General features: G+C 36.5%; 4 protein-coding genes and 3 pseudogenes across 9 annotated transcripts; 6 read left to right on the top strand and 1 right to left on the bottom strand.

The window, feature by feature from the left end:
• The first annotated feature begins 1,718 nt into the window (after positions 1–1,718).
• Positions 1,719–3,395, top strand: LOC104729278 (putative F-box/kelch-repeat protein At3g24610). Of its 2 annotated transcripts, XM_010448209.3 has the most exons (2): positions 1,719–3,055; positions 3,181–3,395. In XM_010448209.3, exons 1-2 carry the CDS (start codon positions 1,871–1,873, stop codon positions 3,184–3,186), a joined length of 1,191 nt encoding a protein of 396 aa, XP_010446511.1. In that variant the 5' UTR covers positions 1,719–1,870; the 3' UTR covers positions 3,187–3,395. The 2 variants fall into 2 exon arrangements, with proteins under 2 accessions (XP_010446511.1, XP_087334912.1); XM_087478786.1 differs by lacking the exon at positions 3,181–3,395 and having other exon boundaries at positions 1,737–3,085.
• A 576-nt stretch (positions 3,396–3,971) lies between these two features.
• On the top strand, positions 3,972–5,413 carry LOC104729277 (F-box/kelch-repeat protein At4g39580 pseudogene; annotated as a pseudogene). The gene has a single exon (XR_015574262.1). The product of XR_015574262.1 is annotated as an F-box/kelch-repeat protein At4g39580 pseudogene (transcript).
• A 957-nt stretch (positions 5,414–6,370) lies between these two features.
• Positions 6,371–9,029, bottom strand: LOC104729275 (glutathione hydrolase 2). Its single transcript, XM_019233800.2, has 7 exons — positions 8,817–9,029; positions 8,353–8,684; positions 7,713–8,231; positions 7,392–7,630; positions 7,033–7,303; positions 6,801–6,938; positions 6,371–6,714 (listed from the first exon to the last, which is right to left on the bottom strand). The coding sequence occupies exons 1-7, from the start codon at positions 8,824–8,826 to the stop codon at positions 6,478–6,480; spliced, it is 1,746 nt and encodes a 581-aa protein (XP_019089345.1). The 5' UTR covers positions 8,827–9,029; the 3' UTR covers positions 6,371–6,477.
• Positions 9,030–10,304: 1,275 nt separating this feature from the next.
• Positions 10,305–11,862, top strand: LOC104729274 (F-box/kelch-repeat protein At4g39570 pseudogene; annotated as a pseudogene). Its single transcript, XR_015573995.1, has one exon. The product of XR_015573995.1 is annotated as an F-box/kelch-repeat protein At4g39570 pseudogene (transcript).
• Positions 11,863–15,366: 3,504 nt separating this feature from the next.
• Positions 15,367–16,870, top strand: LOC104729273 (F-box/kelch-repeat protein At5g49000 pseudogene; annotated as a pseudogene). Its single transcript, XR_015574769.1, has 2 exons — positions 15,367–16,702; positions 16,796–16,870. The product of XR_015574769.1 is annotated as an F-box/kelch-repeat protein At5g49000 pseudogene (transcript).
• A 289-nt stretch (positions 16,871–17,159) lies between these two features.
• On the top strand, positions 17,160–18,866 carry LOC104729272 (F-box/kelch-repeat protein At4g39550). Its single transcript, XM_010448204.3, has one exon. The coding sequence runs from the start codon at positions 17,310–17,312 to the stop codon at positions 18,582–18,584; it is 1,275 nt and encodes a 424-aa protein (XP_010446506.1). The 5' UTR covers positions 17,160–17,309; the 3' UTR covers positions 18,585–18,866.
• Positions 18,867–19,392: 526 nt separating this feature from the next.
• LOC104733085 (F-box/kelch-repeat protein At4g39560-like) lies at positions 19,393–21,219 on the top strand. 2 transcript variants are annotated; one of them, XM_087478783.1, is made up of 2 exons: positions 19,393–20,575; positions 20,966–21,219. In XM_087478783.1, the coding sequence occupies exons 1-2, from the start codon at positions 19,457–19,459 to the stop codon at positions 20,993–20,995; spliced, it is 1,149 nt and encodes a 382-aa protein (XP_087334909.1). In that variant the 5' UTR covers positions 19,393–19,456; the 3' UTR covers positions 20,996–21,219. The 2 variants fall into 2 exon arrangements, with proteins under 2 accessions (XP_087334909.1, XP_019088991.1); XM_019233446.2 differs by lacking the exon at positions 20,966–21,219 and having other exon boundaries at positions 19,393–20,831.
• The last annotated feature ends 1,233 nt before the right edge of the window (positions 21,220–22,452 follow it).

Raw genomic sequence — 22,452 nt, 5'->3', positions numbered from 1 at the left:
AAACGATCTTATTAAAGTCAATCCCTTTTTCCCTTTATCAATAAAAAATTAATCATATCAATCTCACTATTTTTCTTGCAAAAGATCTTATTGATGTTGTCAAAAAAAAAAAAAAATATCTTATTGATGAAATTTATTCTATTAGTTGTTTGGTTACAATAATTTCAGTTTCAGTTTAAATTAATGAGATGTCATAGACGTATCTCTTCATTAGTTGACCTTTCACAATAAAATATTACTATAGGTTTTTGGGTTTTGATGATAAATGATATTGTATACGTGAGAATATAAAATAAACATTAATTGTGAATATATGTGGCTTTTATTCCGCAACTGAACTAAAAATGTCAACACATCATAATAAGAATTAAGAAGCTTTCAATATGATCGTCTTTAGGATTTGGTGGAGTCGATGCCTGTTGGTAGGTCAGGTGCACGCTTTGAAATTCTCTCACTGCAGTTTTGATCTATCTGATGGCCTTTTCATCCCATATTACCCTCTTCAGCTGTTTATTTTATGTTTATAATATATCGAAACAACAATGTAATAATGATCAATTATGTTATAAAGTAAAAAAAATTCAAAAGACTCCTTTTGGTTGAGGTATATATTCGCTTCAATTTGATCTCTATAATAGCCGTAACATCCCAACAATGTATCGTTTCACCCTGTAAGAAAACACACTATAATTTCTCAGAATATATGCTATTTGGGCTAATGTTGTGTTTGATGATCCAGAAAACAAGAGAACAATCAAAGTAAACAAACAAACCACTGCTTTATACATTTTGATTTTTTTTTTTCACTTTTAATATTATGAGTTTTAGAATGTAACCTTTGAAATATATATATATATAGAGAGAGAGAGAGTTGAATAGAGAGAACTAAAATTACCCAATTAATTTTTTTGGTCAACCAAAATTTATGCTCTCTTTTTTTTTTTTACTTTATCTTTTTTTTTTTGGTGAAGATAAAGTAAAATTAAATTTATGCTCTCTTTTTTTTTTTACTTTATCTTTTATGAACATATCAAATATCCATTAAAAATTTTCTTGATATAGTACTGCTTTAAGTTAAAGTATATATTTTAATATATCTTTCTTTAGTATTAGATTAAATTTTTCTAACTAAAAGAATCTGATGTTTGCAATCTATTAACTTTGTAGAGAGATTGTGTAAATCCTCAAATTCCTTTCTATTTACTTTTTCTTTTGTGCAAATCAAAATATTACTTCGGAGCGCTAAATAAAGAAAATATTTAGTTTCTTCAGATGTTTTAATCTTATAAACAAGTTACCAAAAATGCTATCCTTGCCCGTCACGACCACGAGGAATATACCTGCTTCGGAACGAAATCCTTGAAACAATTTTTTTTTTTTTTTACTATTTATTATCAATAAATCTAAATCTAAAAACTATAATCATGTAATATATTTGGAAACAACAACACTGATTGCTACAAGGAGTTGAAGGTTGGTTTCCAAATAATCAATACAGTAACTCAATCAAAAGAATATTTAGGAATTTTTTTTAGATACAGTAATGGGTTTTGATACATTGAATTATCCAGTTTTTTTTATTTATAAAATAATAAAATAATAAAATAAAAAATAAAATACAGTAGGAGTTGTAAAACTTTTTAAAAAGAGCTTTTCCAAGTAGGTCTAGGACAATCTTCATAATAAAAGAGCTTCTTGCATTGCATGCGATTGGTATTATTGAGAACACTACATTCATCGACAAGGCAGAGAACCAACAGTCGCATAAGGATATAATTCGCTAGATCCATCAATCAAAACTAATTAATACGAAACAGAGCTTTTTGTGAAGTGCAAGAAACAGAGCTTTTTGTGAAGTACTACCTTAACGATGTCTAATGAAGTAACACGACACAATAAAAGGAGTAAGAAGGAGGCGTCTCTGTCTCTGTCGTTGTTGCCACTCGATCTTTCTCTGAACTGCTTATCCCGCCTCTCGAGATTGGACAGCGCGGCCTTGTCTCTGACCTCCAAGAGCCACCGCTCTCTCGTGGTTTCCCCTGAGCTCTTCCGCACGCGTGAGCTAATGGGTTGTACCGAGGAGTACTACTATGTCTGCTTAAGCATTCCTCCTGCCCCAACTCCACGCTGGTTAATCCTCCGCCGTAGAGGGCCTACTCTAGATGACGCCGCTGTTAACAAGTCAGTGAATCAGCGGCTGAGACCGATCCCATCGCATCCTTATCAGCCTCCAGAATCGTCGTCTTTCGTAAAGCTGGATTTGGGGATCTATGTAATCGGTGGACTCATAGACGGAAACCCCACTTCGAGTGTCTTGTTTCTTGATTGTCTTTCTCACACGTGGAGCCGTATCCGGTCCATGAGAGTGGCTCGTGCTTCACCAGCGGCGAACGTGGTCGACGGTAAGATCTACGTCTTTGGAGGCTGCGAGGAAGTTGATTCTTCCAACTGGGCAGAGGTGTTCGACCCGAAGACACAAACTTGGGACACCTTGCCAATGCCTGAGGATCCGGAGATTCCAAAGAACACAAGTGTGATCGACAAAAGTGTGGTGATGGAAGGTAAAGTTTATGCCGTGGACGAGAAGGAACAAAGCTTCTACTACCTGCCACGTGAAGGTATATGGAGAAGAGGGAATCAGGATTCTCAGCGAGGAAACAGAAAAGACTGGTGTGCCATAGGGAACCTGTTATACTGTTGTGGTACTCGCGGGAAAATACTATGGTGTGAGCCAGCTGATGAGTTGGATTGGAAGGAGGTGAAGGGTTTGGATGTTGTGCAGTGGTGTGTATTTGCTTTAAAAGCAAACAACTGTGCTATGGACGAGACTCTCGCGTGGAAGCTCCACATGACCGAAGATGGTTTCAGCAGACTGAGCAGCAATTCTCGAGGGAACCTTGTGGTCTTCCTGAGAGTGCATATCCCTCGTACTGAGCGGTTGGAGCTTTGGTGTGCGGAGATTTCTTTGGAGAGACGCGAGGGAGGCGATATTTGGGGGATAATTGAATGGGCCGATGCTGTCTCTAAACTTAATCGTTTCTCATATAATGTTAAGGTTTTATATTCTGTTTCTCTCAATGTTTGAAACTTTATGTTTTCAATTTTAACCTTTAAGCCTTATTTATACCTGTTTTCTTGTCAACTTAACTAATATAGTCCCATTTTATCATTTCATCTCAGGTCTAATGGCTGGCTATAGGATCAATGAATCACATTGCAAGTAAGTTTTTTTTTTTTTTTTCAGGTGCTATGTTTGGCCAATCTTCTTTCATAGGATTCTGAGAATTGATTTAGACAGTATGTTCTGCTTGCTAAATATCAGCCATCTATGAAACTTACATATGTATATCCTATACGAGATTAGCATCATTAACAGGCTCCTGAAACTTGTAAAAGCAATGAAGCTGTTCTACAAAATAAGAGAGGTTCAAAGTAACTTATAGGCACACTCAAAAGGTTATGCAGGGCAGTCACGTTCTAGGAATCTCAACACATTCAATTTGATATTAATCTGAAGGCTAAAGAGATTCCAAATGTCTATACGTACTTTTGAAGTTGCAGGAAATTCGTAGCAGGTAAACGTTCAAGACTTTCAATTTGTATCATTCAACTACATCTTTTGATTCCCCCTTTTAGTAAGAACTATAAAAAGTTGACTTGGATTAATGTTTTTTCTTGCCTAATAAAGTCTTCTTTTTTTTTATTGGACTAAAACAAAATTAAGTTTTCTCTGCATTGGACAGCAAAGTCTTTTACTACTACTATTCGTCCCGACAAAGGAGCCCACGTTAAACTTGTTTAATAACCACTACCGAAAAATGTTATTGCCGTTTTTTTTTTTTATAGTTTGCATCTTGACCGTGTCAAACTTGTTTAATAAATAAATTAATAGACGCGCATCTTTAGACTCTCTGTTAAAGTTTACCGAGTCTTCTCCGACTGCTCTAAAACATTTTCTTTTTCTATATGATTTTTCTATTTTTGGTGTGGAAAAAGTCACAATTCCAAAAAGAATAATGTATTGAAATAAAGGTATTGTAAAGAAATCAATCTACGCAAACACCAAGAGTGTAGATTTGTTCTAAGAAAACAAGAAAATCTTGAAAACAAGCAACGGCGGCGATTTTGTCGACATGTCGTCTCCAACTAAACCTTCGGTCGCCATGAACGACGAGAAGGCACAGTCCGAGCAGAAGGAGACGTTACCATTGGTGCTCTCGCCGGTCACGAATCTGATTCTTCCTGACGACATACTTTTGAGCGCCCTAAGCCGCATTTCAAGATTGTATTACCCAACCTTCTCCCTCGTCTCCAAGAGTTTCCGCAGTCTCGTTGCTTCACCTGAGCTTTACAAGACTCGGTCCATCCTCGGTCGCACCGAGAGTTGTCTTTATGTGTGCTTAAGGTTACTTAACGACTCTAACCTCCGATGGTACACTCTCTGTCGGGTTCCGGATCGGAAACTAACCAATTTCTCAGGCGGTCATCTATTGGTCCCGATCCTATCTCGCCATGCTCCTCCTGCTCACTGGTCCAGTGTGGTCGCTGTTGATTCTAAGATCTACGCTATTGGAGGGCCTATAAATGATGCGCCATCCTCTAGCGTCTCGGTCTTGGATTGTCAGTGTGACACGTGGCGTGAAGCTCCACCCATGCGGATGGCACGGAACTACCCTACTGCGACCGTTCTTGACGGGAAGATATATGTAGCAGGAGGCTGCGAGGATTGCACTTCATTGGATTGTATAGAGGTGTTTGACCCAAAGACACAAATTTGGGACTCTGTGGCAAGTCCTGGCACTGAGAGATGCGAGAGACTTGTATATAAGAGCGTTGGGCTTGAAGGCAAATATCACTTGTTTGGAGGTGCGGGACGTCATGTGGCTTACGACCCGAAAGACAAAGGAGGTAGATGGGACTCAATTGCAATGGATATGGTCGATATGGGTCGTCGAACATGGGTTTCGTATTGTGTGATAAACAATATATTGTTCTATTATAATGATAATGATAGGAAGTTTAAATGGTATGACTATAAGAAAAGGTTTTGGAGAAAACTGAAGGGGTTGGGACGGCTGATCAAGTTTCTCTCATATAGCCGTGTTAACTTAGCGGCTTACGGTGAAAAGATGGCGGTTTTGTGGGACACTTTTGTGCCTTGTAGCTCAAAGAACAAGATGGTTTGGTGCGCGGAGATTACAATTGAAAGGCACGATGAATACGAGATTTGCGGTAAGACCGAGTGGTTCGATGTTGTGCTTAGAGTTCCCAAATCATATGAATTGGTGCATGTTGTTGCTGTTACTGTTTGAATTGATGATGATTCGCCCGAGTATGTGTATTATTGGACTGTTAAAATTTGGTGGATTCTCTAATTTAGTAATTTTAGATTTTTCACTCGTATTTCGAGGCCCATTATCTTTTAGAGGAGATAATTTTAGATTTTTCACTGGTGGTTCTCTTTGAATTACTCTTTAATTAATAATAATTAAATATTAATAAAAGAAGAGAGAGGATGAGAAAAATAAGGAGAGAAAATAGAAACGTTACTCCCACAAACATCTGTAGAACCGTTTCTATACAGCTGGCCAGCTATTAATGGACCAAATTATTTTTTTAATTAATCTTTATAATAAATATTAAAATACTATATATTGAGCAACTCTCAGAGAATTTACCAGTAATCATGTTTATTAAGTCCTTTCAAAAACATGTGGAATATCACACGTGCAACCTGAGCGAGTAGGTAAAATGCGTTCGATGACTCTCACAGCAGCGAAGTGAAGTGAAATCTGTAAGAGGGGTGTATTCAACTTGGCATTTTAAATGATTTGTGTAAGTTACAAATCTTATGTTATTCAATCATGAATTTTAAAAAGTCTCATGAAATCCACTGTTATTGAACTAATGATTTAAAAATTTACTTTAAAATCCACTGTTATTCAAAATAGTTTGTGGATTTGGATTTTAATAAGTTTTAGGGATTCTAAAGGATTTGTTTAGTTAAAAATACAGAAATCCAAATCCCATTGTTTTAGGTGGGATTTGAAAGAATTTTACCATAAATCATATCAACTTCTCTAAAAGCTATCAGAATTCCAAATTTTCTAAATCTCATAAAATCATACAAGAAGAGGCTGAAGACATTGGGAGGTTGGTTGCTAATAGAGCTATCATCCATAACAAGTTAACAACCAACGCATATGATTAGGATCTATTAATTAGTATTGACAATTTTTTTTGCTTACATACAAATAAAAGAAGGCACCAAATCCCCACTAATGCAATAGCCATTAAAGTTAGTAATTAAATTCCAATATATTCAATATTAATTATTATGGCATTTAAAGAAAAATATTAGGATAAATGCTGTCGCAAACAAAATATATATTTATTAGTTTCAAAGATTATAAAAGGCTAATATTCATATCACAGGTAAGATGCAACAATAATTGAAGATAGAAATCAAATCTAATATCAATATCCTGAAGGGTACCGTCCTTTTCTTGGATCACTTACTGCCACAAGCTTACTCATTCCACCCGAACTTTTATCTGGTTCTTGAACCACAATGAACTGAGAAATCGTTCCTCCTGCGATTGGCGCTAGGACATGACCTTTCTTCTCCAACTCAAGTCTTGTCTCTTTGGGAATCTCGAAATGGTCATTATACACTGTTGTCCAGTTCTCATACTGAGCTTTGTTCGGAATTAGCTGTAAATTAAAGAAGTTACCAAAGGTAAGCTTTAGTTATGAACGAAGAAGAAAGTTTCTCATTTTGGGCACAAGGGTATAAAAACCTGGTGGTAGATTCTTGGAGCCGCAACGGAAGAGAGAGGATCCATGTTGAGGAAGAAATGATTCAAGAAAACTTCTGTTGTACCGGCGATGATGTACATTCCTCCGCTAGCACCCAATGCGGCTTTTACTTTACCGTCCTGTGCACACCAAAACAGAAAACAAAAACCCATCGTTTAAATAGAACTAAAATACAAAGTTACTTGTACCACAAGAATTAGGGTTTTTTCTTGCCTTGAGTACAATGGTGGGAGTCATAGAGGACAAAGGTCGTTTCCCGGGACGAATGAAGTTAGCCGGTGCCGGTGGCGGCACATCTGGATCACCTCTGGATTTCATCGGGATCGAGAAATCATCCATTTCGTTGTTTAGAACCATTCCGGTGCTCGGAGAAATCATGTGTGCCCCGAAGTATCCGTTGATTGTACTAGTCATTGAAACAACATTCCTCTCTGCATCCATTACCGATAAGTGGCTCGTGCCATGATCATTGATCTGATTCCATCTAGGAGTTGGAGAAATAAAATTTGATAAAACACCTAATACAGAAGAAAGAAACCTGTGGTCTATAACTTATTGAGAAAAAAACTTACTTGCCACCGTAATATTTAGGATCAAAGGTTTTCTGGTCGTTAATCTTGCTCTTCAAGTTTTGTGCAAACTTTGGAGACAACATATCTGAAACAACCTTACTAACATTAGGGACGAAATCTGGATCCCCAAGGTTCATCCTAACCGCGAATGCATGTTTGAGAGCCTCCACTAGTCGATGAACACCAAGTGGGCCAGAAACACCCGATGGAACACCATATTGAGCAAGAATATTCAAAATCTACCAAACAAGAAACTCGCCATATAAATATAGGTTTCATATGAAATGTGAAATTTTCGCCAGAAAAAAAACTTGGACTTACAAGGACCATTGCAGCGCCACCGGATGATGGAGGAGGCATACCGAGTAGTCGGTAACCAAGAACATCCGCAGATAATGGTTTTGTAACCTTCACTTTATAATTCTGCAAATCTTTCATAGTTATTATCCCACCGGCTTTTTGTATATCACTTACAAGGTTGGCCCCAACCGTGCCATTGTAAAACGCTTTTGGACCGTTTTCAGCGATTTGGCTTAGAGTAAAAGCCAGTTTTGGGTTATGGCAAAGAGTCCCTGGTTTCTTGAGCTCTCCGTTTGTAGCATATACCTCAGAGAGACCTTTATCCGCTAAAATATCACTTCTAGTCGCGTTCATCTGCATATAGAGATATTTTGAAATCTTGAATCCATCAGCTGCAATTTTCTCTGCAGGACTCACTAACTGCTTCCAAGGTAACTTCCCGTGTTCTTTCCAAGCCGTGTATAGACCAGCAACTTCCCCGGGGACTCCTACTGACAAGGCTCCTTTCTTCTTTTTCTCGGGATTATCACCATACATATTCTACATATATATCGACAGAACACAACCAATCAATAATGTCTAACATTCAGAAACGTTACTGACACGCATATTTTGATAAGAGAAATGAAAAAACCATTATTAGTAAAATCACGTTAATTACCTCAGTGGCGCTTAGAGGAGCGGTTTCTCTAGAGTCATAAGCAATTTCCTTGCCATCAGCAAGCTTAATAACTGCAAACGCTCCACCACCAATACCGCTAGACGCTGCACTCACGACGCCCAAACAAAGAGCAGCAGCGACCGATGCATCAATCGCGTTTCCTCCTTGACGAAGAACATTCGTCCCGATTTCAGAACACCGTCCGTCGTCAGTCGCAACCGCACCATGATACGTAACAATGGTTTGCTGTCTTTTCTGAGCCGCCACAACATTTTGTAGAAACACGATAATTATAAGAAGAGCGATCGTCGCGGTACGAACGAACGACATTGCTACAATATATGGAGAACCAAACCAAAGGTTAATGAATCACCGAACGTAATATATAACTTGAGTGTTATAAAAACATCCATAAAACTGGAGGACAAGCATTTGTTAGAAAGAAAAAAAACAAAACAGCTTACAATTCATCATGTGGATGTCTTTGTCTTGGAACCTCTCCTTCCTCTTCGTTTATGGAGGAGAAGCATTTGTTGAGACGAGTATTTATTATAGTTTGCGGTCAAAGCTTCTTTCAGCTTTTCGGGAAGGTAAATTATGAAAGTAAAAGCCTTTCCAAAATTTGCAACTCCTTAGACTATGTACAATGGGGGTGTTGAATTATAAATTAAACTGTTGAATTCATACAATGGGTGTTGAATAATAAATTCAACTGTTGAATTCATACAATGGGGGTGTTGAATTATAAATTCAACTGTTGAATTCATACAATGGGGGTGTTGAAAAATGAAAAAAAAATCTATGTGGATTAAACCATGTTGAATAAACAAAAATGGGGACCACTAAGACACATGATGCATTATTATTGGTTGTTAAAAATTCTTTATACTTTAATTTTCATCATAACTACTCCTTCTGTCCCACAAAGATTGATGTTTTGGGATATTACACATTTTAATAAAACAATGATTACTGAGTTTAAATATATTTTTTTTTCTTTGACTAAAAAGATATTATATAATTTTAAACTAATAACAATTCAAAATTTTAAATATTTTCAATGATTACTTTTTGAAGCTTACAAAACATCAATCTTTGTGGGACAAAAAATATCTCGAAACATCAATCTTTATGGGACAGAGGGAGTATTTGATATCATTTATTTTATAGTAATCAAATTTTTATTTTATTTTGCTTTACATCAAAATTTATTATTTTTCATACTCTATAAATAAAGATTTGTTTCATTTTATTTGAACATATAAGAATAAAATAATAAAATAAATAAAGTAAGGTGTTAAATTTTATTAAACAAAACCATTGTAAATGATAAAAATAGAATGAATGTTGAATTATTAGGTGGAGGAAAGAAATGATGATGTGGAGTATTAAAATGTAAAAAGTAGGGTGTTGAAAAAAAAAAAACAATGTATTCAACTTGACATTTTAAGTGATTTGTGTAAAAGTCTTCTGAAATCCACTGTTATTGAACTGATGATTTAAAAATCTACTTTAAAATCCACTGTTATTCAAAACAGTTTGTAGATTTGGATTTTAATAAGTTATAGGGATTCTGGAGGATTTGAGAGGATTTGTTTAGTTAAAAATATAGAAATCTAAATCTCATAATTTTAGGTGGGATTTGAAAGAATTTTACTATAAATCATATCAACTTCCCTAAAATCTATCAAAATTCTAAATTTCTTAAATCTCATCAAATCCTCTAAAATCATTGTTTGAATACACCCCCTTAAAATATAGTATTTCCTTTTTTTAAAATGTTCTGTACCTAAAGAGTCAAAGAAGTCTTTTTTTTTTCTAGCAACGTGTTAATGATTATTTATGTTTTATTGGGCTGTTAAAATTTGGTGGATTGTCTAATGTTAGATTTTTTCACTCGCATTTTGAGGCCCATTATATTTATTAAGCCCATGTTTGAGAGAGTACGTAAAACGCGCTCGACGACACTCACAGCAGCGAAGTGAAGTGAAATCCCTAAATTTCTCACCTGAGTCTGTTCTCTGCAAGTCGGAGAAGAAGAAGCTGAAGACATCGGGAGGTTGGTTGCTTAACGGCTTATTTCTTAGTTCCGCCAATGTATTCCCCGAAGAGGAAGAGGAATACGGTGACGACGACGACGAAGAAACCATCGCTTAAGAAAAAGAAGCTATCACATTCACCGCCGCCGACGCCGATTCCGTCACTTCCTGACGATATGTTATTGAGTATCTTCGCACGCGTCTCGAGAGTGTATTACCCGATTCTCTCTCTCGTATCCAAGAGCTTTCGATCTCTCATTGCATCACCTGAGCTTTACGAGACTCGGTCACTCTTAGGCCGGACCGAGAGCTGTCTCTATCTGTGTTTACAGGAGAGGAATCCTGATAGTAACCCTCTCTGGTTCACTCACTGCCTCAAACCTGATCGAACCCTAACTAAAGGCACCAGGAAGACTAAGAAGACGAAGAAGTCAAGGGGCAACATTCTGATCCCAATCCCAGTTCCAAATCCTCCTCTTGCGCACTGGTCAGGTCACGCTTCCGTTGGTTCTGATATCTACTTCTTTGGCGGATACATTGAGAATGAGAATGTGCCTTCATCTAGAGTCTTGGTCCTAGACTGCCGGTCTCACACGTTGCGTGAAGCTCCAAGCATGAAGAGGGAAATGTTACACACTTTTGCTACCGTCATTGATGGAAAGATCTATGTAGCTGGAGGCAACCAAGACGAGGATACAGATTCCTTGTACCCGATCGAGATATTCGACTCAAAGACCCAAATTTGGGATCATATGCCCATTCCTTATTGGGGGCAAAACTGGGGTGGTCTATCAATAAGCGCATGTGTTGAAGGAAAGTTCTGCATGGTGTTTGGGAGGATGGCTATGGCTTATGATCTAGAGGAATGTAGATTGGACTTTGTCGATTGTCAGATGGCTCGGAGTTGGTGTTGGTCTTGTAATTGCACTATAGATAATGTTTTGTTCCGTTATGGTGGAGCTATCCGATGGTATGACACTAAGCAGAGTTTGTGGAAAAATGTGAAAGGTTTGAAAGGACTACTACCTAAGTTTGGCAAGAATGTCTATGTGAAGTTGGTGGATTATGGTGGAAAGATGGCTGCTTTTTGGGCCAGTCTTGTGTCTCCTCGTAAAGGTAAGTACAAGACAATTTGGTGCGCGGTGATTGCGCTTGAAAGGCCCAACAGTGAGGAGATTTGGGGGAAGGTCGAGTGGTATGAGGCAGTGCTTACAGTCCCCGTGTCATATGAATTCGAGCATGCTCTTGCTGTTATCGTTTGATGAATGACATACAGGACAGGCTTGGATGTGGTGAAACGTTTTGTTGGTATTGTATCATTTTGTTGGATGATTGTGTATTGTCTTTTTTTGGCTTTATGCTGTTGACATTGTTTCACTTGTAAACCTTTGATAATGGTTAGCTTATTTCTCTACTGCTGAAGACCTTATGAAAACACTGTTTTGGTTGAAAAGAAAGTTTACTTTTTTCATGGTGCAAGTGCAAGTATATAACTCTTAGCCGTCGTACGTTATGGAATCATGTAGTGACGCACTACTATATATAACATTTTGTTTTGAATTTGTGTTCTTTTGAAATGCTTTTTAGCTTGGAAATCTAAGTTAATTAGCTTTTTGAAGTTGCAGGTAAAAATGTGAGATTTTCAATTTGTTTTTAAAATCACCCCTTTTGGGATGATTATCCTCTGAGGTCTTCTAGCTTCATGATCAAGTAAGTTTTTAAAATCACATTGCAAGTAAGTTTCTTCAGGTGTTTTGGCTATCTTGTTGATTAATATATAATATTTATGATTTTGTTATATATATATTTTACAGTATATATTCAATAGTTCTTTCGTTCTTTATTATATTAAAGTTCAAGTTTAAATTTAGTATTTAGTATATCAGTTTAAGTTTTGATTTTATAAAGTTTAGTTTTTATTGATTTACTCAAACTTTAAATACTAAATAAAACATAAAGAAAATATAAACAAGTCGGACTTGTCTAAGTTTCTAATAGTTGTGGAATGTCTAACGATCACCGCAACCAAAATCTATTTAGTTGACCGTAGTGTTTTTCGTTTGTATAGTATTTTATTACTAAAGTATTCACTTGATTTATATAGTTTTTAATAATTTAAAACCATAAACTTAAAATACTAAATAAAACATAAACAAAACGGAAACAAGTCGGATTTGTGGAATGTCTAACGATTACTGCATCCAAAATGCAGTTAGTCAACCAAAGTGTTATTTGTTTGTAATTTAGTATTTAAGTTTAAATTTTAGTTTTTAATGATTTAAAACCATAAACTTAAAATACTAAATAAAACATAAACAAAACGGAAACAAGTCGGATTTGTGGAATGTCTAACGATTACTGTGTCCAAAATGCAGTTAGTCAACCAAAATGTTATTTGTTTGTAATTTAGTATTTAAGTTTAAATTTTAGTTTTTAGTTTTTAATATGATTTAAAACCATAAACTTAAAATACTAAATAAAACATAAACAAAACGGAAACAAGTCGGACTTGTGGAATGTCTAACGATTACTGCATCCAAAATGCAGTTAGTCAACCAAAGTTTTATTTGTTTGTAATTTAGTATTTAAGTTTAAATTTTAGTTTTTAGTTTTTAATATGATTTAAAACCATAAACTTAAAATACTAAATAAAACATAAACAAAACGGAAACAAGTCGGACTTGTGGAATGTCTAACGATTACTGCATCCAAAATGCAGTTAGTCAACCAAAGTGTTATTTGTTTGTAATTTAGTATTTAAGTTTAAATTTTAGTTTTTAGTTTTTAATATGATTTAAAACCATAAACTTAAAATACTAAATAAAACATAAACAAAACGGAAACAAGTCGGACTTGTGGAATGTCTAACGATTACTGCATCCAAAATGCAGTTAGTCAACCAAAGTGTTATTTGTTTGTAATTTAGTATTTAAGTTTAAATTTTAGTTTTTAGTTTTTAATATGATTTAAAACCATAAACTTAAAATACTAAATAAAACATAAACAAAACGGAAACAAGTCGGACTTGTGGAATGTCTAACGATTACTGCATCCAAAATTGAGTTAGTCAACCAAAGTGTTATTTGTTTGTAATTTAGTATTTAAGTTTAAATTTTAGTTTTTAGTTTTTAATATGATTTAAAACCATAAACTTAAAATACTAAATAAAACATAAACAAAACGGAAACAAGTCGGACTTGTGGAATGTCTAACGATTACTGCATCCAAAATTGAGTTAGTCAACCAAAGTGTTATTTGTTTGTAATTTAGTATTTAAGTTTAAATTTTAGTTTTTAGTTTTTAATATGATTTAAAACCATAAACTTAAAATACTAAATAAAACATAAACAAAACGGAAACAAGTCGGACTTGTGGAATGTCTAACGATTACTGCATCCAAAATGCAGTTAGTCAACCAAAGTGTTATTTGTTTGTAATTTAGTATTTAAGTTTAAATTTTAGTTTTTAGTTTTTAATATGATTTAAAACCATAAACTTAAAATACTAAATAAAACATAAACAAAACGGAAACAAGTCGGACTTGTGGAATGTCTAACGATTACTGCATCCAAAATCCAGTTAGTCAACCAAAGTGTTATTTGTTTGTAATTTAGTATTTAAGTTTAAATTTTAGTTTTTAATATGATTTAAAACCCTAAACTTAAAATACTAAATAAAACATAAACAAAACGGAAACAAGTAGGATTTGTGGAATGTCTAACGATTACTGCATCCAAAAAATCCAGTTAGTTTATCGAAGTGTTATTTGTTTCTAGTTTAGTATTTAGGTTTAAAGTTTTTAATTTTATTTTTAATTACTATATAATAAAACTTACTTCAAAAGTTATTAAAAATTTCTGAACTTCAAAGTTATAAAAATATCCAAAAAGTTTCTAAACAAGGAACTAAGAAGATAAATTTATGTTGTAGTTTTCTAATTAATTTTGGGGAACATTAAGTTTCAAATAAATCTAATATTAATCTCTTAGAAGTTAAAAAAAAAAGGGAGAAAAGAACAATTACCTGGAACTGGAAGGGATAATGATGATTTGTTGAAGCACACTTCCGAATAGCGCTTTTTGATTAGCTGGGTAGTGAGCCGGAAATCCAATAAGCGTTGTTTGTGTTTGACTCGGACTCGGTGGCGCCTTTTTTTTTTTGTGGACTCTCTCAACAACACCAATCTCGTCGGGAGCCCGCGGCGAGTTTTGAAGAAAGTCGGATTCTCGGAGAAGAGCAGTAACACGCTTTGTATGTATAACCTGCGAAGAAAAGAAGAAAACAAAATCAGTATTATAAGATATTTTGCAATTGTTTTCTTTCTTTAATTTCTTTCCAATGTGATAAACCAAAATCAAATAGAGGAAAACAACGCATGAGAATAAGACATACGAATATGGTAAAAATATTGAACAAAAGAATTCGTAAAAGCAGAAAAACGAAAGAGGAAACAAAAGAGAATTAACCTTTTAGAGAACAGATTTGCAAGTAACAATGTGGTACAATAGTCCCTAATAGCAAGTTGCTTTATCAGATATAGATCCATGGAGTTTAGTCGCAAGTTACGAAACATATTGAATTTAGATAGATCAAAGTAGTAGTAGACGAAGAAGAATGACAATCGATGTGTGTCTTCGTCTCTCTACTCTGCTCTGAGTTATATAGACACTAAGACACACACAACTGTCTTATGTTGAGGTCGGTTTGCACTATTCCAACGGAAAGAAAGTAAAAAAGGAAATAATTTTGAAAGTTGGAAAGATACTCCTAATTCCCTTTTTTTAATAATTTGGATGCAACGGTTGCAAAACATCACCATCATCAACAGAGGATATCAGTGATTAATGAATTATAATATTCAAAGTACACCATTAAATGTTTTGGTTTACATCTAAAAAGAAAAAACCGGAACCGAATTTTAGATTATTGCGGTTTGGTTTTTTAACAGCCTATTGAATTTTGATGTATTGAGTCTCCATTGAGGCCCATTAAGGCATTAAGAATCAGTAAAAAAGGATTAACAAAGTCCATTACACTGGAGAAGTCAAAATCCCTAAAATCCTCTTTGACTTTTGTTTCTCCGCCGTCGACAATTCATTATCGCTAATGTCGTCACCGGTTAAGAAGAAGAAGACAACGACGACGTCGTCAACGGTGCTATAACCGACACCGCAATCAACCCAGATTTCCTCGCTTCCTGATGATTTACTTATAAGTATCTTCGCACGCGTCTCGAGATTGGACTACCGGATCCTCTCTCTCGTCTCCAAGAGCTTTCGATCTCTCCTTGCTTCACCGGACCTCTACGAGACTCGTTCATTCTTAGGCCGCACCGAGAGTTGTCTCTATCTCTGCTTAAGCTTCCCCTCAAACCCTCACACTCGGTGGTTCACTCTCTGCCGAAAACCTAATCCAACCTTAACCAACAACATCAAGAAGAAGAAGAAGTCAAGTGGTCATGTTATGGCCGCAATCTCAATCCCCAATTCTCCTCCTGCACACTGCTCGGGTCTCGTTTCCGTTGGTTCTGATATTTACAACATTGGCGGATCCATCTACAAAGAGTACTCCTCTAGCATCTCCGTTTTGGACTGCAAGTCTCACACGTGGCGCGAAGCTCCAAGCATGCTTGTGGAGCGTAATATCCCTGCGGCCAACGTCATTGATGGGAAGATATATGTTGCAGGAGGCTGCAAAGAGTCTGATCCCTCTAATTGGATGGAAGCTTTCGATCTAAAAACACGAACTTGGGAGTCTGTGTTGAACCCTTACGCAGATAGGTGTGAAACTAGTATACGCAAGAGCGCAGTGATTGATGAAGCTATCTGTTTGTTTGGGTCTAAGGGTGTGGCTTACAACCCAAGATTAGATAGATGGGAAGCAATAGGAGAAGTGACTTATTTGGATTTAGGATGGCTACGTTTTACTTATTGCGTGATTGATAATGTACTATATTCTTATACTATATTAGATGGAATCAAATTGTATGACTCTAAGATTGGACGCTGGATGAAGTTGAAAGGTTTAGAAGGTTTGCCTAAGTTTCCTGGCTATAGTTGCGTTACATTGGCCGATTATGGTGGAAAGATGGCTGTTTTTTGGGACATGTATTTGCCTTCTAGTGGCTATAAGAAGAAGGTGATTTGGTGTGCGGTGATCAAACTTGGAAGGCGCTGCTACAATGAAGAGATTTTTGGCAAGGTTGAGTGGTTTGATGATGTGCTTACACTCCCTGCGTCTTATGAACTTGTGTGTGCTCGTGCTGCTACTGTTTGATGAATTGACTCGGTAGTGAATCTTGAATGTTGCAGGTAGGAGATTAGTTTAGTTTGCATCGGTCTGCTAATGTTTAAAATCCTAGCATAATTGTCTTGGTTGATCTGGAATGTTATTTACATTTGCAGGAGAACTGTAAAACAAGATGCACCCTTGTTTTTATTTACATTTGAAGAGAGTTTGGTCGAGACTAGTTTACACAACTCTTTTGTTTTATTTCGTTTCATTTGCAAAGGCTTTGCTTTGCTTGCGTGCTTGCTTTACAATCTTATAAACCAAATGATTATGATTTTATGTGTTTTCATTTAGTATTATCACAGGAAAACTGTAAACCAAAATGCTCAAATATCTTTGCCACAACAGTTCTTCTCATGTAATTGTTCCCAAATTTATGTTATTGAGGGCTTATTTTTTTGATAAAATCAAAAGGATTAACTAAATAGATCCCCCACAAGTCTAATGTAGTAGAATCGATAGTCTAGTCACTAATAGAATAGTTTTAGATTAATAGTTTTAAGAATTAAAAATGTATGGGCTGAGAGGCCCATTAAGTTCCCGAGTGAAAGAAAACCCTAAAATTCTCACAGCCACAGGGGGGAGAGAGTACCAGCAGTTTGATCAACGGCGATTTTCGTACTGCCGATGTCGTTGTCAACTAGATCTTCCGTGGCCATGAACGGCGAAGAGCCACCGATTGATAAGAAGAAGGATACCTCTGAGGCGTACCCGATTCTGCCACTTCCCGATGATTTGGTATTGAGTTGTTTAGCACGCGTCTCTAGATTGTATTACCCAACTCTCTCACTCGTATCCCAGAGTTTCCCCTCACTCCTTTCTTCACCGGAGCTTTACGAGACTAGATCGCTCTTAGGCCGCACCGAGAGTTGTCTCTATGTGTGCTTAAGGCTCCCTCCTGACTTTAAGACAACTTGGTTCACTCTCTGCCGGAGACCAGATCACGCCCACAAGAAGAAGAAGAAGAAGAAGAAGAAGAAGAATAAGAAGAAGAAGTCAAGTGAAAATCTTTTAATCCCAATCCCATCTCTGCAATCTCATCCTGTGAACTCGTCCGGTCTCTTGGCGGTTGGCTCTAGTATCTACAACTTTGGCGGACATATCAACGATGTGTCTTTGTCTACCGTCTCAATTCTCGACTGCAAGTCTCATACTTGGTGTGAGGCTCCAAGCATGCTGGTGGAGCGGGCTTATCCAGTTTCCAGTCTTGTTGATGGAAAGATATATGTAGCAGGAGGATGTGACATATGGATGGAGGTGGAGCATGCTGGTGGAGCATGCTGGAGCGGGCTTATACAGGCTCAGCAGGTAGAGCGGGCTTATCCAGGCTCCAAATGGATGGAGGTTTTCGATTTGAAAAAGCAAACTTGGGAGTTTGTGTCGAGCCCTCTTGTAGAGAGATGGGATGGTGGTATGAACAGGAGCGCAGTAATTGACGGAGAAATATTTATGTTTGGGAATAAGGGTTTGGTTGGTGTGGCTTACAAGCCAAAAGAAGATAAATGGCAAGGCATAGGTGCTATGACTAATTTGGCTTTAGGATGGGGATACTTTTCTCATTGCGTGGTAGATAACGTTCTATATTCTTATAGTAATCAAGATGGAATCAAATGGTACGACCCTAAGATAGGTGACTGGTCAAATTTGAAGGGTTTGGTAGGACTACCCAAGTTTGCTGATTATAGTCGTGTTAAATTGGTGGATTATGGTGGAAAGATGGTGATTCTGTGGGACAAGTCTGTTCCTTGTAGTGGCTATACGGACAAGATGATTTGGTGTGCGGCAATTGTGCTTGAAAGACCAAACAATCAAGAGATTTGGGGGAAGGTTGAGTGGCTTGATGCTGTGCTTCAAGTCCCCAAGAAATATCAATTCGTGTGTGCTCTTTCTGCTACTCTGTGATGAATCGACTCAGTTTGTGAATCTTGAATATGGCGCAGGTAGAAAGATTAGTTTTTAGGTTGCGTCGGGCAGCATGAATGTTTCGTGTTGTGAGACTATAAACCAAATTTCTTACAAGTTACTTACTGCTTTGGTTACATTCTTAGGAAGATCTGTTAGACTCTTTGAAGAGAGTTTGGTAAGGCTTTGCTTGCCTCTTACGATCCTCCTATAAACAAATTGAGTATGGCTTTTTGTGTTTTCATTTACCATCATAGGTAAGAAAGATGAACGCTTATTACAGCTTTTGATCTAACACAGAAGCATTCAGACGGAATCATTCATGGTAAGAGTAAACACAGAAGCAGCAGTTCAGCTCCGGAAGTTCCTTGCCTACATAAACTGTTTTCTATAGTTTACGTTAAATTTATGATTTGAGGCCCATTAAGAAACTAAATGTAAAATACATAATTGTAAATTGGGCCCATAATTCAGAAAATTCGGTGGTGAAGTGAGGTTAAAAAACGAGCAGGTTGATCAACAAAAGTTCTTCTCACGTAATTGTTCCCAAATTTATGTTATTGAGACTTGTTAAGATAAAATCAAAAGGATTCTGATAACTAATTTGTAAATAGAGCCCACAAATCTAAAATGAACGCACATTAGACATTAGTAGTATCGATAGCGACCGGATGTAGTGTCACTAACAGAATAGTTTAAGGAAGATTTTAGATTCATACTAATTTGCAAAGGTTATAGAGATGTAAAAAATGTAATGGGCTGTGGCCCATTAAGTTCCCGCTCTAGAATTCGAGTGAAAAACCCTAAAGTTCCCACAGGCAAGAGAGCTCCGGGAGTTTGATCAACGGAGAATTTTGTACTGCCGCAGTTCCATGGCCATGAACGGCGAAGAGCCACCGATTGAGAAGAAGAATAAGAAGAGGAAGACCTCCGAGGCGTACCCGATTCTGCCACTTCCCGATGATTTGGTTTTGAATTGTTTGGCACGCATCTCCAGACTGCATTACCCGACTCTCTCCCTCGTATCCAAGAGTTTCCGCTCACTCCTTTCTTCACCGGAGCTTTACGAGACTAGATCACTCTTAGGTCGTACCGAGAGTTTTCTCTACGTGTGCTTAAGGCTCCCTCCTGAGTTTAACACAACTTGGTTCATTCTCTGCCAGTCAAGTGGAAATCATCTTTTGATCCCAATCCCATCTTTGCAATCTCGTCCTGTGCACTCGTCTAATCTCTTGGCGGTTGGTTCTAATATCTACAACATTGGCGGATATGTCGACGATGCGCCTTCGTCTACCGTCTCGATTCTCGACTGCAAGTCTCATACTTGGTGTGAGGCTCCAAGCATGCTGGTGGAGCGGTCTTATCCACTTTCCAGTGTTGTTGATGGAAAGATATATGTAGCAGGAGGATGTGAAGAAGATTACAATTCGTCCATGTGGATGGAGGTTTTCGATTTGAAAAAGCAAACTTGGGAACTTGTGTCGTGCCCTCTTGTAGAGAGATGCGGTAGTGGTATGAACAGGAGCGCAGTAATTGATGGAGAAATATTTATGTTTGGGAGTAAGGGTTTGGGTGTGGCTTACAAGCCAAAAGAAGATAAATGGCAACGCTTAGGTGCCATGACTAATTTTGATGTAGGATGGCAATGGTTTTATTATTGCGTGGTAGGTAACGTTCTATATTGTTATAGTAATCAAGATGGGATCAAATGGTACAACCCTAAGATAGGTGACTGGTTAAATTTGAAGGGTTGGATATCTGAAACTGTGTCTGCTGCTGATTATAGTCGTATTAAATTGGCGGACTATGGTGGGAAAATGGTGGTTTTGTGGGACCGGTATGTTCCTTCTAGGGGCTATAAGAACAGTGGCTATAAGAACAAGGTGATTTGGTGTGCTGTAATTGCGCTTGAAAGACCAAACAATCAAGAGATTTGGGGGAAGGTCGAGTGGCTTAATCCTGTGCTTAAAGTCCCCAAGTCTTATCAATTCGTATGTGCTCTTTCTGCTACTCTGTGATAATCGACTCAGTTTGTGAATCTTGAATGGCGCAGGTAGAAAGATTAGTTTTTAGGTTGCGCCGGGCAGCAAGAATATTTCGTGTTGTGTGACTATAAACCAAATTTCTTACAAGTTACTGGCTTTGTTTAGGAAGATCTGTTAAGACTTAAGAGGGTGGAACTCTTGAAGAGAGTTTGGTTGGGTAGTTATTACAAAACTCTTTGTAATTTGCAAAGGCTTTTGCTTCCTTGCCTCTTTGCAATCCTCCTATAAACAAATGAGTTTGGCTTTTTTTGTGTTTTCATTTTACCATCTTAGGAAAGAAGATAACGCTTCTTACATCTTTTGATCTAACAAAGTTTTATTTATTTATTTATGCAGTTCATCTTCAGACTGAATCATTCATGGTAAACAAAGAGAAGCAGTTCAGCTTCAGAAGTTCCTTGCCTACATATAAAATTGTTGAACTCCTTGTTTTATTTCTCTTCATTTGCAAAGAATTTGTTTTTCCTGCGTGTTTGCTTGCATCTTATAAACAAATGATTATGCTTTATGTGTTTTCATTTAATATGACAGGAAAACTCTAGCCAAAATGTTAAATATCTTTGTTGTGAATTATAACTAGAATACACTTATATGTGTTTGCAATATTATGTAAAGAGAACAATAAATAATAAAGTGAGAGAGAGCCACGAGAGAGAGATTTTGGGAGTCTTTTTGATCTAAAAAAACTTATGCATTACTCTCCTACAACTCCTTATATATAATACACTAGTATTAGACCCGTATCTTATACGGGAAAAAGCTTAGATATAAGAATTATGTGCATCTCCTAAACCTCTCATCACTTTTCCATCTACACCATTGTGCTATGCATGTATGTAGCAGTTAATTTTCCACCTGCAAGAGATCAACGTACATACACAAATAGTATAGCAAAAACAAAAATCGCTACGCTATTACAAAATGAAAATACTGTAATGCAAATTACAGTCAAATCTATGTTTATCATGATCGGATAATTCTAGTAGGCATTTAAATAACACATAATTAATTACATTACCAAACTCACCAATTCTTGTTACGGTAAATGAAAAAAACATCATGTTTAGTTGATGCACCTGCTAGAAAACCCATAAATTCAGCTTATGTAATTGCTTTTTTTTTGGTTGACGAAGTTTGCGTGAATTTATTACCGTAAAAAAGTTTGAGCTTTTGTCAATTGCTTCAGATTCCTTACGCCTCCGTCTTTTTCTCTACCCGATATGAGGAAAGCAAGCATCTATGATATCATCTTATTGGATGAATTTAAAGGGTTGAGTAAAGATCTATTGTGAAAATCATTGAGGGCTTTTTGTTTTGCAGAAAAAAAAAAGAAACAAAGATGGTGTCCATGGTTGGTAAAAAAATAGAATGGTCTGGATGATTGTTAAGTTTTTTTATAATTTTACAGTTGTTTTATTTTGAAATTGCAGAGATCATGGAGGACAGTTACTCAAGAAAATTTAGGTTTTTTTCTAATGTTTTGCATTTTTGTTGTATTATTTTTTAGTTATTTTTTAAAAATAGAAAATAAAATATGATGTGGCTTAATCTTATTAGACATGTGACGTGTGCTTTATAGGTGGATTACAAAGCACATGAGTCACACAACCATTAGTTTTGGTAGTTTTGGTAATGACAAATGTTAACATTTCAAAGATTTTGTAACACTACATGCACAAGTCTAATGCCATGTGTTTGTGATGGAATAATCACACTTGTGTTTTACAATATTAAAGGGGAGGTATTGGTTTAGGATTTAGAAAGAATTTTAATGACTTTAAAAATTAGGTAAAATATGTTGTTATTCAATCAAGACTTTTAAA

The sequence above is a fragment of the Camelina sativa genome, chromosome 12, assembly GCF_030686135.1.
Source record: "Camelina sativa cultivar CO46 ecotype springtype chromosome 12, ASM3068613v1".
In the NCBI taxonomy this organism is placed as follows: domain Eukaryota; kingdom Viridiplantae; phylum Streptophyta; class Magnoliopsida; order Brassicales; family Brassicaceae; genus Camelina; species Camelina sativa.
Note: the sequence above shows the minus strand (reverse complement) of the source record. Positions and strands in the feature narration are given on the sequence as shown.